Source organism: Pan paniscus, chromosome 8 (assembly GCF_029289425.2).
Source record: "Pan paniscus chromosome 8, NHGRI_mPanPan1-v2.0_pri, whole genome shotgun sequence".
Classification (NCBI taxonomy): domain Eukaryota; kingdom Metazoa; phylum Chordata; class Mammalia; order Primates; family Hominidae; genus Pan; species Pan paniscus.
The window spans coordinates 32,109,241-32,129,286 of NC_073257.2; the positions used below are offsets into that span (position 1 = coordinate 32,109,241).

General features: G+C 36.5%; 1 protein-coding gene across 1 annotated transcript in view; it reads left to right on the forward strand.

Annotated features, from left to right (window-relative positions):
• MALRD1 (MAM and LDL receptor class A domain containing 1) overlaps positions 1 to 20,046 on the forward strand; it is a 642,247-nt gene that overhangs the window by 343,596 nt on the left and 278,605 nt on the right. Inside the window, 1 exon segment of the mRNA XM_055092251.1 lies at positions 11,636 to 11,819. Coding sequence (XP_054948226.1) covers positions 11,636 to 11,819 — 184 coding nt within the window.

Sequence of the window (20,046 nt, forward strand, 5' to 3'; positions counted from 1 at the left end):
CTTTGCCTCTTCACCAACACTTGTTATTTTGTTTCATAGTAGCCATGTCAGTGGGTGTGAAATAGACTTGGTGTGATTTTGATGGTTTACTTTAGTGTTCATACAAGCTATTGGGTTCTCTTGAGTGGTGAGTGACTTTTTTTCTTGTGCCCACCAGACCCCACAGCTCAGACAGACAAGCCTTCTTTGTAGACTGCAGCGTGAATAATGTTCAGTAAAAATGTTTTCCACAGGATCTATCCCAGGCTCTTCTGAACTCAGTGCCTGCAGCACGGGTACCGTTCATCCAAGATTCACTGGCAACCGATGCTTTTTCTTGAATCCGCTGGCTGTTTACTATCATAGTTATGTGTCTCCATCAGGGAACTAGGAGCATGATGAGGTCACAGATAGGTTTACAAGATGCTAATTTCCTCAAAATTCTCACAGATTATACTTGAAAACTACCAATCTGTTGCATTTTAATTTGTAATTGTTTTTAAAAATTACAATTTTAATTAAAATTTAATTTAAAAATTACATAAAACAGCCATTATTATGTTCATTGTTAAACATTGTTCTGAAAGATTAAGGCAATGTACAAATAAAGTTAAAAGAGAGAAGAAGCTGGGCATGGTGGCTCTTGCCTGCAATTCCAGCACTTTGGGAAGCCAAGGCAGGAGGATAGCTTGAGCCCAGTAGTTTAAAACCAGCCTGGGCAATGTAGTAAGACCCGGTCTCTGCACAAAAATAAATTTAAAAAATATTCACTGATTGTAGTGGCGCATCCCTGCAGTTGTGATGGTGGGAGGCTGAGGCAGGAGGATCACTTGTGCCTGGGAGGTCAGAGGCTGTAGTGAGCTAGAGTCACACCACTGCACGCTAGGCTGGGCAACAAAGCAAGACCCTGTCTCAAAAAAAAGGGGGGGATAAATATTAGCAAGGAGTAAATAAAATCGATGCAGTAACAAGACAATATAATTAAAAGTCAAAGTATTTAGAGTGCAGTACATTAGCTATACAACTATACTAATTAGCTGAAATTATAGTTTTATTTATTTTAATGTATTTAGTGTGTGTATATATAGATATAAATAATAAGTATATAATATATGGACTATTGTTTTGAATGTTTCATATTTTTCACTTTGTATTGTATGTATTTTATTTTACCTTTTATCCCCCTTCCCCACTCCATTTCCCTTTTACTCCATAGGCAACCTTTCTAATGTATATTCTTTGGTCGTATACATTTTATAATACGTGTGCTATTACTTCGAGTGTGTCAAAACTTACATTTTGTTTATTACATTTTCCCCTTCTTTCTATGTCTTAAAGATCCATCTTGGCTTTGATGTATACATCCAGTCCATTGCTTCTCCCTGCTGCAAAACATTTCCTGGGGCGTACTCATCACACTTTAGGTGTCCATCTTACCACTGTCTGATTGCCAACAAGTCTGAGCATCTCCCTTTATGCTTGTTGAGCTGTTGTCTCCTGTAAATTGGTTAAAAAGATCTCTTTCACATTTTTCTGTTTTTCTGTCATTTTCGCATTGACTTGGGGAGAGTTCTGTTTATATACTAGTTTTTAGTCCATAGTCTATTTATGTTTCAATTTGTATTATGGTAAAGCTTATTGCTATTCTGTTTCATATTTTTTCAAGTTTTGCATTTTATTTTTGTTCTTATGAGGGTTTTTATCTGTAGCTTAAAACCCATTCTTTTTTTTTAAATTATACTTTAAGTTCTAGGGTACATGTGCACAACATACAGGTGTGTTACACATGTATACATGTGTCATGTTGGTGTGCTGCACTCATTAAATCATCATTTACATTAGGTATTTCTCCTAATACTATCCCTCCCCCCGCAACAACCCCACAACAGGACCCGACGTGTGATGTTCCCCACCCTGTGTCCAAATGTTCTCATTGTTCAGTTCCCACCTATGAGTGGGAACATGCGGTGTTTGGTTTTCTATTCTTGCGATAGTTTGCTGAGAATGATGGTTTCCAGCTTCATCCATGTCCCTACAAAGGACATGAACTCATCCTTTTTTATCACTGCATAGTATTCCATGGTGTATGTGTGCCACGTTTTCTTAATGCAGTCTATCACTGATGGACATTTGGGTTGGTTGCAAGTCTTTGCTATTGTGAATAGTGCCGCAATAAACATACGTGTGCATGTGTCTTTATAGCAGCATGATTTATAATTCTTTGGGTACATACCCAGTAATAGGGTGGCTGGGTCAAATGGTATTTCTAGTTCTAGATCCTTGAGGAATCACCACACTGTCTTCCACAATGGTTGAACTAGTTGACAGTCCCACGAACAGTGTAAAAGTGTTCCTATTTCTCCAGATCCTCTCCAGCACCTGTTGTTTCCTGACTTTTTAATGATCTCCATTCTAACTGGTGTGAGATGGTATCTCACTGTGGTTTTGATTTGCATTTCTCTGATGGCCAGTGATGATGAGCATTTTTTCATATGTCTGTTGGCTGCATAAATGTCTTCTTATGAGAAGTGTCTGTTCATATCCTTTGCCCACTTTTTGATGGGGTTGTTTGATTTTTTCTTGTAAATTTAAGTTCTTTGTAGATTCTGGATATTAGTCCTTTGTAAGATGGGTAGATTGTAAAAATTTTCTCCCATTCTGTAGGTTGCTTGTTCACTCTGATGGTAGTTTCTTTTGCTGTGCAGAAGCTCTTTCATTTAATTAGATCCCATTTGTCAATTTTGGCTTTTGTTGCCATTGCTTTTGGTGTTTTAGTCATGAAGTCCTTTCCCATGCCTATGTCCTGAATGGTATTGCCTAGGTTTTCTTCTAGGATTTTTATGGTTATAGGTCTAATATTTATGTCTTTAATCCATCTTGAATTAATTTTCGTATAAGGTGTGAGGAAGGGCTCCACTTTCAGCTTTCTACATATGGCTAGCCAGTTTTCCCAGCACCATTTATTAAATAGGGAATCCTTCTTGTTTTTGTCAGGTTTGTCAAAGGTCAGATGGTTGTAGATGTGTGGTATTATTTCTAAGGTTTCTGTTCTGTTCCATTGGTCTATATCTGTTTTTTGGTACCAGTTCCATGCTATTTGGGTTACTGTAGCCTTGTAGTATAGTTTGAAGTCAGGTAGCATGATGCCTCCAGCTTTGTTCTTTCGGCTTAGGATTGTCTTGACAATGTGGGCTCTTTTTTGGTTCCATATGAACTTCAAAGTAGTTTTTTTCCAATTCTGTGAAGAAAGTCATTGGTAGCTTGGTGGGGATAACATTGAATCTATAAATTACCTTTGGCAGTATGGCCATTTTCACAATATTGATTCTTCCTATCCATGAGCATGGAATGTTCTTCCATTTGTTTGTGTCCTCTTTTATTTCATTGAGCAGTGGTTTGTAGTTCTCTGTGAAGAGGTCCTTCACAAACCTTGTAAGTTGGATTCCTAGGTATTTTATTCTCTTTGAAGCAATTGTGAATGGGAGTTCACTCATGATTTGGCTCTCTGTTAGTCTGTTATTGGTGTGTAGGAATGGTTGTGATTTTTGCACATTGATTTTGTACCCTGAGATTTTGCTGAAGTTGCTTATCAGCTTAAGGAGATTTGGGGCTGAGATGATGGGGTTTTCTGAATATACAATCATGTCATCTGCAAACAGGGACAATTTGACTTCCTTTTTTCCTAATTGAATACCCTTCATTTCTTTCTCCTGTCTGATTGCTAGCATTATGTTGAATAGGAGTGGTGAGAGAGGGCATCCCTGTCTTGTGCCAGTTTTCAAAGGGAATGCTTCCAGTTTTAGTTCATTCAGTATGATATTGGCTGTGGGTTTGTTATAAATAGCTCTTATTATTTTGAGATACATCCCATCAATACCTAATTTTGAGAGTTTTTAGCAGGAAGGGCTGTTGAATTTTGTCAGAGGCTTTTTTGCATCTATTGAGATAATCATGTGGTTTTTGTCTTTGGTTCTGTTTATATGCTGGATTATGTTTATTGATTTTTGTATGTTGAACCAGCCTTGCATCCCAGGGATGAAGCCCACTTGATCATGGTGGATAAGCTTTTTGATGTGCCGCTGGATTCATTTTGCCAGTATTTTATTGAGGATTTTTGCATCGAGGTTCATCGGGGATATTTGTCTAAAATTCTCTGTTGTTGCTGTGTCTCTGCCAGGCTTTGGTATCAGGATGATGCTGGCCTCGTACAATGAGTTAAGGAGGATTCCCTCTTTTTCTGTTCATTGGAATAGTTTCAGAAGGAATGATACCAGCTCCTCTTTATACCTCTGGTAGAATTAAGCTGTGAATCCATCTCGTCCTGGACTTTTTTTGGTTGGTAAGCTATTAATTATTGCCTCAATTTCAGAGCCTGATATTGACCTATTCAGAGATTCAACTTCTTCATGGTTTAGTCTGGGAGGGTGTATGTGTCTAGGAATTTATCCATTTCTTCTAGATTTTCTAGTTTATTTGCATAGAGGTGTTTATAGTATTCTCTGATGGTAGTTTGTATTTCTGTGGGATCGGTGGTGATATCCCCTTTATCATTTTTTTATTGCATCTATTTGATTCTTCTCTCTTTTCTTCTTTATTAGTCTTGCTAGTGGTCTATCAACTTTGTTGATCTTTTCAAAAAACCAGCTCCTGGATTCATTTATTTTTTGAAGGGTTTTTTTGTGTTTCTATCTCCTTCAGTTCTGCTCTGATCTTAGTTATTTCTTGCCTTCTGCTAGCTTTTGAGTGTGTTTGCTCTTGCTTCTCTAGTTCTTTTAATTGCAATGTTAGGGTGTCAATTTTAGATCTTTCCTGCTTTCTCTTGTGGGCATTTAGTGCTATAAATTTCCCTCTACACACTGCTTTAAATGTGTCCCAGAGATTCTGCTATGTGTTGTCTTTGCTCTCATTGGTTTCAAAGAACATCTTTATTTCTGCTTTCATTTGGTTATGTACTCAGTAGTCATTCAGGAGCAGGTTATTCAGTTTCCACGTAGTTGTGCGGTTTTGAGTGAGTTTCTTTATCCTGAGTTCTAGTTTGATTGCACTGTGGTCTGCGAGACAGTTTGTTATAATTTCTGTTCTTTTATATTTGCTGAGGAGTTCTTTACTTCCAACTATGTGGTCAATTTTGGAATAAGTGTGATGTGGTGCTAAGAAGAATGTATATTCTGTTGATTTGGGGTGGAGAGTTCTGTAGATGTCTATTAGATCCACTTGGTGCACAGCTGAGTTCAAGTCCTGGATATCCTTGTTAACTTTCTGTCTCGTGGATCTGTCTAATGTTGACAGTGGGATGTTATTATTGTGTGGGAGTCTAAGTCTCTTTCTAGGTCTCTGAGGACTTGCTTTATGAATCTGGGTGCTCCTGTATTGGGTGCATATATATTTAGGATAGTTAGCCCTTCTTGTTGAATTGATCCCTTTATCGTTATGTAATGGCCCTCTTTGTCTCCTTTGATCTCTGTTGGTTTAAATTCTGTTTTATCAGAGACTAGGATTGCAACCCCTGCTTTTTTTTTGTTTTCCATTTGCTTGGTAGATCTTCCTCCATCCCTTTATTTTGGGCCTATGTGTGTTTCTGCACGTGAGATGGGTCTCATGAATACAGCACACTGATGGGTCTTGACTCTTTATCCAATTTGCCAGTCTTTGTCTTTTAATTGGAACATTGAGCCCATTTACATTTAAGGTTAATATTGTTATGTGTGAATTTGATCCTGTCATTATGATGTTAGCTGGTTATTTTGCTCGTTAGTTGATGAAGTTTCTTCCTAGCATTGATGGTCTTTACAATTTGGCATGTTTTTGCAGTGGCTGGTACCAGTAGTTCTTTCCATGTTTATTGCTTCCTTCAGGAGCTATTGTGAGGCAGGCTTTGTGGTGACAAAATCTCTCAGCATTTGCTTGTCTGTAAAGGATATGAAGATTAGTTTGGCTGGATATGAAATTCTGGGTTGAAAATTCTTTTCTTTAAGAATGTTGAATATTGGTCCCCACTCTCTTCTGGCTTGTAGAGTTTCTGCCGAGAGATCTGCTGTTAGTCTGATGGGCTTCCCTTTCGTGGGTAACCCAACCTTTCTCTCTGGCTGCCCTTAACATTTTTTCCTTCATTTCAACTTTGGTGTATCTGACAATTATGTGTCTTGGAGTTGCTCTTCTCAAGGAGTATCTTTGTGGCATTCTCTGTATCTCCTGACTTTGAATGTTGGCCTGCCTTGCTAGGTTGGGGAAGTTCTGGATAATATCCTGCAGAGTATTTTCCAACTTGGTTCCATTCTCCCCGTCACTTTCAGGTACACCAATCAGATGTAGATTTGGTCTATTCACATAGTCCCATATTTCTTGGAGGCTTTGTTCATTTCTTTTTACTCTTTTTTCTCTAACCTTGTTTTCTTGCTTCATTGCATTCATTTGATCTTCAATCACTGATACCCTTTCTTCCAGTTGATTGAATCGGCTACTGAAGCTTGTGCATGTATCACATAGCTCTCGTGCCATGATTTTCAGCTCCATCAGGTCATTTAAGGTCTTATCTATGCTGTTTATTCTAGTTAGCCTTTCATCTAATCTTTTTTCAAGGTTTTTAGCTTATTTGCAGTGGGTTCAAACATCCTCTTTTAGCCCGGAGAAGTTTGTTGTTACCAGTCGTCTGAAGCTTACTTCTGTCAACTTGTCAAAGTTATTCTCCATCCACCTTTGTTCCGTTGCTGACTAGGAGCTGCGTTCCTTTGGAGGGGAAGAGGCACTCTGATTTTTAGAATTTTCAGCTTTTGTGCTCTGGTTTCTCCCCATCTTTGTGGTTTTATCTACCTTTGGTCTTTGATGATGGTGACATACAGATAGGGTTTTGGTGTGGATGTCCTTTCTGTTTGTTAGTTTTCCTTCTAACAGTCAGGACCCTCAGCTGCAGGTTTGCTGGAGGTCTACTCCAGACCCTGTTTGCCTGGGTATCACCAGTGGAGGCTGCAGAACAGCAAATATTGCAGAATGGCAAATGGTGCTGCCTGATCGTTCCTCTGGAATCTTTGTCTCAGAGGGGCACCCAGCTGTGTGAGGTGTCACCCTACTGGGAGGTGTCTCCCACTTAGGCTACTTGGGCTCAGGGACCCACTTGAGGAGGCAGTCTGTCTGTTCTCAGATCTCAAACTCCGTGCTGGGAGAACCACTACTCTCTTCAAAGCTGTCAGACAGGGACGTTTAAGTCTGCAAAAGTTTCTGCTGCCTTTTGTTCAGCTATGCCCTGCCCCTAGAGGTGGAGTCTACAGAGGCAGGCAGGCCTCCTTGAGCTGTGGTGGGCTCCACCTAGTTTGAGCTTCCGGGTCGCTTTGTTTACCTACTCTAGCCTCAGCAGCGGTGGACGCCCCTCCTTCAGCCTCGCAGTTCAATCTCAGACTGCTGTGCTAGCCATGAGTGAGGCTCTGTGGTCATGGGACCCTCCGAGCCAGGCATGGGATATAATTTCCTGGTGTGCCATTTGCTAAGACCATTGGAAAAGTGCAGTATTAGCGTGGGAGTGTCCTGATTTTGCATGTACCGTCTGTCATGGCTTCCCTTGGCTAGGAAATGGAATTCCCCAGTCCCCTGTGGTTCCCACGTGAGGTGATGCCCCACCCTGCTTCAGCTCACACTCTGTGGGCTGCACCCACTGTCCAACAAGCCCCAGTGAGTTGAACCCAGTACCTCAGTTGGAAATGCAGAAAAATACATTCTTATATTTATTTACCTTGTTAAATACTAAAAACTCTAGAAATAGATTAAAATGTCAATTGGAAAAAAGAGAGGTATTATTTAAATGGTTTAAAAAAATGGCTAGTTATTTGGGAAAAAGTTGTATATTCACTTCAAACATATGAAATGGAGCTTCCAAGGAGATCTGTCTATTAATATGTTTGTACAATTTGAAGTGGTTCTGTCTTTTTAGTGTTTCTTATTGCCTTTCTTTGCACAGCAAATAAAGGAAAGACTGGCATAAAGTATGAAGACAAACACACTATAAAATAAATATGCAATTTGCAAGACAAAATTTCCATGCATATACTATATGTGAGGAATCAATTCAAAATTTGGAAAAAGGTTAAATTATGAGAAGAAAATAATTCTTCAATATCTCTAACCATTTTTGTATTAGTGTCTATTTTTTACTATTATTAATGTGGTTAATCACTTTTCACATGCTTATTTCCTCTGGGTATTGAGATTAAAATCTGTATATATACAAGGGAAAAGTCCCTCAGCAGTGGCAAAATTATGAGTTGGGAGTGAGCAATTTTTCACTTTCACAATTTAGAATGAATGTAAATCAGGATATTAAGTAAATAGGTGAAGTAACGACATATGTGGAATAAAAATTTGGGAATTGACTACATAATCACTTTTTAAAAAGTTTCTCTGTTAGGAACACACACACACACACACACACAGACACACACACACACACACAGAGCGCGAGCAAGAGTGAGAGTGCTTTTATGGTAGTTTATTTTTATGACTTTTTCTCCTGTATTAAATTATTACGTCTCCAGGTAGGCTCCATGTCTTTTCACCTTTTTGTCCCTGGCATCTAACATAGTACCTGGCACTGTGTGAGCACAGAAAGTTTGCTGAATAAAGGAATGAATGAGTGGATAAGGAAATAAACCTCCATTCCACATTTAGATGAGTATTTTTGTTAGTTATAGGGATAACATTTGATGTTATGAAACAACAGCTAATATAGTAGAATGATGTCTTATAGTACATCATCATTAGGTTGATCCATGATTGGTTTGCAAAATAATTTACCCATTTTTTTTCTAACACATAAAATGACAGTGAATGCATTATTTGTCTCTTTTTTTACTAGAAGACCAGTTGTAAGGTTTAAGAAATAGTTCGCATTTTTTGATTAGCGTGATCATATGCTCTTCTTTGATGGTATTTGTTGAAAATTCTTTGGGGATTTGGCATAGCTAATGAGTGGCTTTATAAACTGCAGAGGCAGATAAATAGGAAAAGTTAGTAAAGTGAATTAAGTTTGTAAATCAAGACAGGCTTTTATCAATATCCAGCCTGTAATATTGCTAGGAGTCAGACAGACCATCCTTTCCTTTAATTTTTAATTTAATTAACCATCCCTTTGATTTCAAATCACTAAGACATCACTGAGAGTCAAAGACTAACCTTGAGAAGGACTTATCTTCTTTAGTCATCAAAAAGATATGAAATTCCATTAATTAGGTGTGAATTCTCCACCCCTTTCAATACAGAAGTTACATGAATCAGTGGGTGTCAGATTTGTTGTTGTTTTGTTAAGGACGTTAATGATCTATCTATGAACTGTTAGTTGTTTTGCAAAGTTAATTTTAGATTAACTGATGCATAGTTGTGCTCTCGGTAACCATGCAGAGGAAGAACCACTTGATCAAACATCTTCATCTACCTCAGCAGAACAAGGCATCAGACATATTTATTAGCATTAGTTCCCTGAAAACACAAAGTTATGAATGTCTAGCTCCTTGGTATCCCCTCTTCAGACATTCCTTTTTTTTCCTCTTTAGCTTTTATTCTTTAAATTATGTGTAAATTACACATTTCATACCTATATGCTATAAATCTATTGGAACATTTTGCTTCACTTCTGTATGTCATTTCCCTAAATCTTCTCTAGTCTACTTTTTTGATTACAAGCTTCAGAGACAAAGTTTTTCTTGTGAATCATCATGAAAGTGCGATGACCCAGGACCAAGGAATATTAACTGGGAACTAACCATAAACATAATAGTGTGTATATATGTATATTTTTTTCTTTGCCAAATATCCATCATTATGATTTGTTAAATCATCTAGTTCCCAGAAAGGGCTAGACCTAGAATAACAAACAACAGTGTATACAATCTAAGCCTTGTCCTTTGCTCAACTGGTTAATATGCTGTTTTAATGAAGTTGTCATTTTTATTCGGTCATTGGGATTATATGTCATTTTACGTCATGTTACCTTGTACTGGGACTGTTCATGTATTAGAATATTGTATTACTAGTTAGCCACCCTCAGATATCCATGTTTACATAAGATTTTTAGAAAATTCATTTTTTCTTTTCAATTAAAAAATTTTATGTAAAAACAATCATAGTCGTTACTTATATAATAATTACATTATAACAGAATTTATGAAAATCAAAATAATCTGAGTATATAATAATATAATTTTTGGAATCTGTTGTTAAAATTATCACTTTTCCTTCTAACTCAATTCACTTCATAAATCCTTTATTACATCCATCAGGGATAAGTGATTTCTCCAACATGTTTCTCCTTTTCTCTTTTCCTCTGTCAGTGATTTAAGCTTTTTGTAAGAAGCTACAACTTGAATAATTACACAACATGAATAGAAGTTTGGATAGCTAATCACATCTGGAACTAGAAACCCAGGGCCTCAGTAAATCGTTCAGTTTTCATCAAATATAAATACTTCGTGTAAATGCAAGGAAAGGTAGATTTTACTGAGTAGGGCAATTTGTTTTATTTTAGTTTAGTTTGTTTATTTATTTATTTATTTATTTATTTTGAGGCAGAGTCTGACTCTGTTGCCAGGCTGGAGTGCAGTGGCGCGATCTCAGCTCACTGCAACCCCTGCCTCCTGGGTTCAAGTGATTCTTCTGCCTCAGCCTCCCAAGTAGCTGGGACTACTGGCACGTGCCACCACGCCTGGCTAATGTTTGTATTTTTAGTAGAGATGGGGTTTCACCATATTGGCCAAGATGATCTCAATCTCTTGACCTTGTGATCCAAGTAGAGCAATTTATAATAATGGTGTCTCTAAAAATTCCAAAATACGTGTATTGCTAATTCTGCTAGTTTTTATTTTGGGAAATACTTTAGTAGATTAATATGCCTCTGTTTTGGTGAGATAAACTATGTCATAGTTATCATCAGAGATGTGTTGAAGTCAAATAAAATATAGATAAAAATCTCTAAAAATTTTTTTGAGGGAAGCAAGAATTGCAATTTGGGGCATATATACAGACCAGGTGGTCTTCAGTATATCTGAAGAACAAAGAGAAGATTGGTGGTTTTATAAAAGAGAAATGTAAAAATAACTATTTGGTACTATGCTTAGTACCTGGTTGACAAAATAATCTGTACATCAAACCTCCATGACAGGATTTTGCCTGTATAGCAAACCTGCACACGTACCCCTGAACCTAAAATAAAAGTTTTTGGGGGGTGGGAGAGAAAAAAGAAATGTTCCATATTGTTGTGAAAGAAAGTTCATTGGCACTAGTAAAGTTGTGCAGAGCTGGAAAGCTCTAACTGGTGCATGATGGGTAAAACTAGTTTTAGAGTCTCAGCAGATTGTTTCAGTATCTGTCAGATACAACTAGTTTCAGGTTACGGCTGTCAGTTTCAGGAGCCAGGTTTGTAGTGAATTATATTTTTGGAGCAGTATTACGAGCCCTGAGTGCTTTCCCTGACCCCTGACCTCTTGACTCTTTTTGAGTTGGGTTTGACAAGAATGACTCAATTTGTAAGATCACCTTTCACAGATTCAGTGCTTCTTTGTTTTTTCAGTTTTTATTGGTCGAATGCTTCTGAGATAAATAACTGGGTTTTGCCCCACACTGCATCATCTTCTTTTGTGTTTGATTATTTCCCTCATACAAACTTCTTTACTTTCAGACAGAGAAAGGACTATCAAAAGTATGGCAAGAAAGTAAGCAGAACCCTGGTAATCATTGGCAAAAGGCTGACATCCTGCTAGGAAAGTTGAGGAATTTTGAAGTCATATTTCAAGGTATCAGAACAAGGGACCTGGGAGGAGGAGCTGCAATTGATGATATTTAATTTAAAAACTGCACAACTGGTAAGTTTCCAGAAAGCACTTCCATTTGGAAGTACATTTGTAATCTAGCCATTTTATTTTTATTACACATGTTTAAAATGCTTTACTCTTATGTATTTTGTACACATACACAAATCAATGGAAAGGCATAATTTTATAATTGTGAACTTAAAACTATATGTTGAGATAATACCTATCTTAGTCTGTTTGGGCTGCTGTTACAAAATGCCATAAGCTGGGTAGCATATAAACAACAGAAGTTTTTTCCCTGTGGTTCTGGAGTCTGGGAAGTCCAAGATCAAGACAGGCAGATTTGGTATCTGGTGAAGGCTCATTTCCTGGTTAATAGATGGCACCTTCTTGCTGTGTCTTCACTTGGTGGAGTCCAAGTGGAGCCCTTATAAAATGAGCTCCCTTGGGCCTATTTTATAAGGGCACTAATCCCATTCATGAGGGCTCTGCCCTCATGACCTAGTCATCTTCCTGAAGACTCTGTCTCTGGACACTATCACCTTTGGGTTTAGGATTTCAACATATGAATGAAGGGAGGAGAATAAACAGTCAGACCATAGCCATATCTTCTTCATCTTTCAGTTGCACAAGTAACTCCCCTCTTCCTTCCGTTCCATCTGCTTTCTAACATGAATAATTTTTCCCTTCTGAATTTGTTTTTCAACACAATTTTAAATGTGAGCCTAATATTTACATGTATTTACCTAATTTAAACTAATTATAAATGAACCAATAAAAACAGGTTAGAAATCTGGTGGTTAGTGCATCTATAAGAAATAAATTCAATCAGGCAAAATTCAAGCAGAAATTGAGCTGAGAGCTGTGCTTGGGAGATTTAAAGATGCTACTCAGCCTGTGAACAGTAACTTGAAAAAAAAGTACCGCCATTTATCATGTTTCTAAATGAGAAGTATAACTACACTTAGATTCTCTTTACAAAACTACCCAGAAAATGTCAAAAATAATTATAAATACATTTGTACAATTTCACAGTTTGCAAGGTTCTTTCAGAGGAATTATTCCATTTGGTTTCCAAAATAATCCTGTGTGAGATATACTGCCAGTGAAAGATATGCCTTCTGTGGTTTTCTATACTGATTCACTTGGCAGCAAGTCTCTGCGACTAAAAGAGCTAAACCTGAATGCTGTTTAATTTTATTGTTGCTCTCATATTAAAATATCATTTCACTGAGGCAGTTCAAAAATGTGACTTTGGTTTTTTCATAGTGTTACAGCATCTGCTCTTTTTATGAGTGGTACTGTTTCAAAAGATTCTACTTAGAAATACATTCTTTAAACTTTGAATTCCCTCTCCTCCAACCTATGTTTCCAGACAAGGTGGTTGTTACTCAGCTACCTTATGTTACATAGAATCAGAAATTATGTGTTTCATACCATGTAAGGAGCATGTAGCTCCAGGTGTCTTTGTCATGCAGGAGACAGGATTTGGCCTTCAAGATGCTGGAGAGAGGGTGTCTTAATGAAAGAAGATGAGGTTTTGCACATGCATTTGTGTAAAGGGAATCTTAGACATGAGAATATGCTTCTTGAACTCTCTCCTAGTAACTTTCCAAGTAATATGTTGAAATTCTATTATGGTTAGTAACTCAATCTAGAAATGATTCTGGCAACTTGAAAAGGAAAAATTCTTCAAAACTTTCTCTAAGATTTTAGAAAGAAAGCTTTATTCAATAAGAGAAATTCCTTTCCTCTCAAGGGAAGCAGAGTGATTCCTAGATGGGTTGATTCAGGACAGAAGGAAACTGAGAGTTATTATTCTAGCTTTGCTCGTCTCATGTAGAAGTCTGCACTCTTTCTTCCCTTTTTCGTAATAGAGTTCTGTGAGAGTTTACGTGATTACAATTAATTTTGTTCAATTGAAGCCAACACTTGGCTTACTAAGTTATACTTTAATATCTTACATTTAGTGATCAACTGCTTTTAGGCCTATAATTCTTTCTTTTTCATTAAGCAAAGAGGCATCATGTTGTCAATTATAGTTGAATATAGTAAATTACACATTTAATACATTTTCAGAAAAAGTAGCCATTGGTTTTTAACAGCCTAGCCACCTACAATTAACAAGGATTTTCAAATTGTTTTTCAGTTAAGATAGAAAACATGAAAAAATTATGGGAAAGTTTGAAAGACTATGAATGGAACTAAACAACATTCTTTTTAATCATCTTAGTGTTTAGCTTTATGCAGGTGAAATATCAGGGCTGTGTAACATGGATGATCAGAAGGAGCTTAGAGTGTAAGTTACACTAAGTTGCTTTCTGCAGTTGCCACTTTAGATGATGAGAATGGTATTTAGCAAAACACGTCAAAGTCAGAAAGGCACTTTATCATAGTGGTTAAGAACAAGGAGCCTTGAGTCAAACTATGTGGGCATGGCATCTGGCTGTGTCATCTGGCTCAGGTAAGTTTCTTCATTTCGCTTTGCGTCGGTTTCCTCATCAATAAAATTGAGAAGATGAAAATAGTTATTTTCATCATACGTTTACATGAATATTAAATATGTTAATATATGTGAAGTTCTTTGAATAGTCTTGGCACATAGAAAAATTAATGTTACATTTTATTATTACAGTGATCATCATTATTATTAACATGCATTATTCTCAAATGGTGCTTTATTGCCCTGTATTAGGAAACCAACTTCAGATCATAAACTACCAGGTCACCACACAATTTATCATGAAGTTGTTGATGTTCTGCATGTGAAATAACTTAAAAAATGACTGAATGTTTATTTCTGTCACATTTTGCTAATCACAAAAAATCCCCACATATTGTATGCTACCATTTATATGAAATGTACAGAACAGACAAATGTATAGAGACAGAGAGGAGGTGAGTGGTTACTTAGGTGTGAGGGAATGGGGAGAGGGGAATGGCTGCTAATTGATATAGGGTTTCTTCATGGAGTGATAAAAATATTCTAATGTTGTTTATAGTGATCATTGTACAACTTCATAAACATATTAGAAACATTAAGTGTTATATGGCTAAACTTAATGGCATGTAAATTATAAATCGATAAAACTTTTTAAATGAAAGGAATGACTAACCTGGGCAACATGGCGAAACTCCCATCTCTATAAAAATTTTAGGGTGGGCACTATGGCTCATTCCTGCAATCCAGCACTTTGGGAGGTTGAGGCAAGTGGATTAATTAAGGCCAGGAGTTCGAGACCAGCCTGGCCAACATGGTGAAACTCCAACTCTACTAAAAATAGAAAAATCAGCTGGGCGTTGTGGCACATGCTTGTAATCCCAGCTACTCAGCAGGCTGAGGCATGAGAATTGCCTGAACCAGGGAGGCAGAGGTTTGCAGTGAGCCGAGATCGCGCCACTGCATTCCAGCTAGGGTGATGGAGCAGGACTCCGTCTGAAAAAAAAGAAAAAAATTGAAAATTAAAACATAAGCCAGGCATTGTGGCTTGCGCCTGTAGTCCCAGCTACTCAGGAGGCTGAGGCAGGAGAATTGCAAGAGGCTAAGCCCAGGAGTTGGAGGTTTCAATGAGCCATGATCATGCCACTGCACTCCAGCCTGGGTAACAGAGTCAGACCCTGTCTCAAAGAAAAAAGATCAAGAATTCTGGAAAGATGGCAATAGTAGTGGCATAACAGCTTTTGGATTTTCCTAAGTCCTCACACAAAACAGTCAGAGAACCTAATTAGCAAAGTCAGCAAGTCATGAAAAGCATATGCAACAAAATTAAATGAAAATACATCCCTACAAAATCCAAAAATACAAACTAATAGGACAAACCACAAACAGTGACAAGACTTGTGTATTATTTATTTCTATAAGGGGGAAGGCAGGAAAATCACAAAAGAGTCAACAGATATTCACTGGAAAATGCAGCCAGGTTTGAGAATTGGTTGTGAGTAGAAATGAGGAAAGGTAGATTATGCATATGATATATATATATATATATATATATATATAATTATATGATACATATAAATATATATATATATCTATATATAATGGTAATACAGATATTCCTGGACTTATGATGGTGTTATATATGGATAAACCCATATAAGTTGAAAATGCATTCCATACCCAATAAACCCGTTATAAAGTCAAAAAATTGTAAGTCAAATCATTGTAAATGCAGAAGCTCCTAGATTTGTGATGAGGTTATGTCCTGATAAACCCATTGTAAAGTTGAAGGATTATAAATCAAACCATTGTAAATTGAGGACTGTCCATGCACACGTACACACACACACACACACACACACACACACACACACACACACACACGGACATTATATATACCATAATATGTATGGTACATATTTGGTAGTTATCTACTTTAACTGCAAATAGGAAAGCTATTTAAGTTTCATATTTCTTTCTTTCTATTCAAAAACTTACAACTCAATTTATTAGATAATATTTAGAAAATAGCCAACATAAAGCTAGATATATTCTTTTTTATTTATTTGCATTCTGAATACATTATGGTGCTATCTTCAACTTACTATCAAATGTATTTTTCTTAAAAGAAAAATAAAGCAAAATAATGGGCATATTCTGTAGTCTGTCCAGGAACACAATAAGAAGCCTCTCTCCTTTTTGGACAAGTTAATAAGGAAACAAGTAGCTTATTTATAGAAAAATAAGTGACAGATTATAAATTTGATGTTTCTCCTTTTTATTCAGGTTGGTTTAAAAATGGTTTATACAGAAATCTTATAAAATGTAGCAACCATTCCAGAGAACAAAGAAGTAGGAAGACAATTCATATTGAAAAGAAAGGGTTATCCTATCATTGTAATTCTAAAGTTCGAAATTTAAATGACTTCTGAAATTTCAGAACGTTACTTAAAGTATAATCGTTTCTTAAGTACAGTCATTCACCTGATACTCAGGGAGCTTACTATTAATACTAAATAGCATTTATGTCAGCTGTTAAGATCCCAGATCAGCAATAAGACCACTAGGTGTTAGTCCTAGCTTACCCATTTGCTATCTGCTGTATGATTTTAGGCAAATAACATGATCTTCTTTTGCCTTATGTTTTTCATCTATAAAATAGTAATAATAATGCTTCCATCTCATAAAGTTCTTATGAGGATTAAATTATTAACTCTATACAAGGTACTTTGAAAAACGCATGAGATATAGCAAGCATCTGAATATTCATTGGCCAATAAATATAAATGAACTACACTGCAAGGCTTCTTAATTGTTTTAGGGACAACACTTTTTACATCACATTTAGAATTCTATTCTGTTTTGTTCCTTCATTTTCACATGTTCCGCAAACATCGATTTTCTAGTCTGCAGAAAGCTTTGTGCAATGCACTGCACACATCTACGGAGAGCTGGGCTGAAATGTGTGCTTTCCAGAGTGTTCAGTTTTGTGGATTTTTCTGTTTCCCTTTTCAGTGCCTCTTTCTTAATTCCTGGCATTTGTCTCCTTCCCCAGTGTGTTCCCCTCCATGTTTTCTACTTACAGGACCCCTCTGTGAACTGCTCAAAGACACTGGTAAACCCAGGACCTCAGGGTAGAATCCAATAATGGTATAAGATGTTGCCTTTTCAACTGAATATCTAGAAAATTCAATTGAATGATGACCAGTTTTCAGTTCAAGGAAAAGGAAGAGATAATTTAGGGAACAGAGAATGTTTCCAGAATCTTTTGACAGTAGCTACTCAATCTTTCCCTACATTCATACATAGCAAAACACTCACACCCCCCAAATAATCTTAATTATGAAAAGAAAAAAAATACCTTGAGGGTAAAATAAAAGAAGCTGGCATTCTTATAATTTCAGATGTCTTAGGTGTTGTCTTCACAGATAATGTAAAAAGACATTCTTTTTTATTATAGCCACTTTTGCATCTTTCATTTTTTTCTTGTTAAAAACTGTATGTATGACTCCTGAGTGTCCTTTAAACAGTGATTTTATCTGGAGTGAAAAATAGTGGCATGATGATAATGATCTCAATGCAGCATCACTCTGGATTCAAATTGAACTTGGGAGATCACAAAACACTGATTGCTCTATATAAAGTTCACACACAAATAAATCTATAAAGAGAACTCCATAGAGTTTAACTTCAGAACTTACCTTCTTCACTTAGTTTACATGAAAAGCTGTATTTCTGCTCACATTTGAGTGCTCCGAGTGTTGCATTCAGATCGCTCACAGTCTTCTTTTAAAGTAAATGTCAGACAAGAAAAAGAAGAAGGCAATGAGTAGAAAAGTAATGCACATCTCACCCTAATGAAATAATTAAAAGTGACATTTACTTATTTATTTATTTATTTATTTATTTTGAGATAGAGTCTCGCTCTGTCGCCAGGCTGGAGTGCAATGGCACGATCTCAGCTCACTGCAACCTCCACCTCCTGGGTTCAAGCGATTCTCATGCCTCAGCCTCCTGAGTAGCCAGGATTACAGGCATGCACCACCATGCCCAGCTAAAAAAAAAAAAAAAAAAAGAACCTGCCTTATATTATTAGAATGATAGTGTGGATTTAAAAGTTACTATATGCTAAGTGCTTTATACAATAATTCTTCATGGTAACTACTCAAGCAATGTTGGATATGATTGCCATCACTCATCAACACCATCATATTTAATTGAATCCTTAAGACTCTGAAAAATTGAAATAGCTAGATGTTACACCAAGTATCAGCTGAGTTGATTTCCCTCCTGATGCTTAATGGCATGGAAACAGCCATATGTAGCCATAACATCATAGAATACTACTAAAACAATGATAAACAACTTGGAGGTAAAAGCAGTCACACAGCACTTGACATATCTGTCAAGCAGGTTCACTGTCTACTGGTTACCAACTTGCCTGAGTCTGGTGAGACAGAATCCTCATAAACTAATTACATAAAGTGGGTTTATTACCTACAGATAGGCAGCAAGGGACAACAGAAAATTAGGGTTCATCATTAAGTTGGTCCCCCAAGGCTCAGGAAAGCTGCCCAGGGTGGATGTAATCTCATCTGTGCAAGACCCTGTTGCACCACAGCTGATGATCTGGCGAAGCCCGCCCTGGGTTTTATACCTTAGGTGAAAGCATGAAAGGATGTTCTGTTTCTAAAAGAAATTTGAACTAAGACCGGGCTGTTCTAGAACATCCCTTCTTATCTCAGAATGTTGCATTCCTAGCACATTCTGCGTTTCTTCGTGAGAACTGCAAGCAAGAAACTAGGGAGAATTGGGTTGGTCCAAGGCCACAGGGAGAAATGTTTGGCATTATCTAGTTTGCCAATGATTTCAAATGGTCTTGAAAGAAAATAAGTGATATCAGGCATATCATTAGTGTTTCTAATAGTAGAATGTTTTAATAGTACTAGTTTAAGTATTTTAAAACATTGTTAAGTGATGTTTTAAAATTTTTTAATATTCAAATAATCCTTACTGTTACAGGCTTGTTTTATTTTGGATTCAAAATCTTTTCAGTAAGGAAAGGGTGGGAAAAGAATATGATCCTTACCTACAAATATTATTTAACTTGAACCAGACCCAGGTCATAGCAGTTTCTTTCTTTACCTGATTACATATGACTATTTTTTATACTAGGTTTCTTTATACACTGCAATGCACCTTTTGTACCGAGAGCTAAAATTTTCTGCCAACACTTGATATAAATTGTTAAATATACTCTTTATAGAAGAATCCATACATTTAAGCCTGCACTTTAAATGAAACTTTACTTATTGGCAGGATGAAGTACACAATGCTTCTCAAATGACAAAATAGTCTTATTTGAAGTAACTACATCCCTGCAAATATTGATTAACAAAAAGTGTCAAAGTCATGTTTAAAAATAGCTTGTTATAATTAGTTTATCTCCTGATTGTATGTTCTATTCCAACTTACTTATCAATATTAATAACATGTCCATATATAAATTGATATTTTACTAACTATATATCATATATGGATACAAAGATTAATTTTGACTTTTCAGTGAAAGGTAACTGGTTTTTATTGATTGAAGAATTTTGATTATCAAAAGGTAAGAATGGTGACATCGTTGTCATTTATTTATAAACAGATGCTATCTTTTTGAAAATGTATCACCACATGTGGTAGAGATATTTACTCTTTGAATGACATCAGTTTCTTTCCCGCATGTTTCCCTTTATTTAAACGGGTCAATAAGAATCAGAACTGGCCAATGTGCTGTGAGGAAGTAGCATGTGTCATTTCCAGTTGAAATATTTAAAATGTAGTGTACAA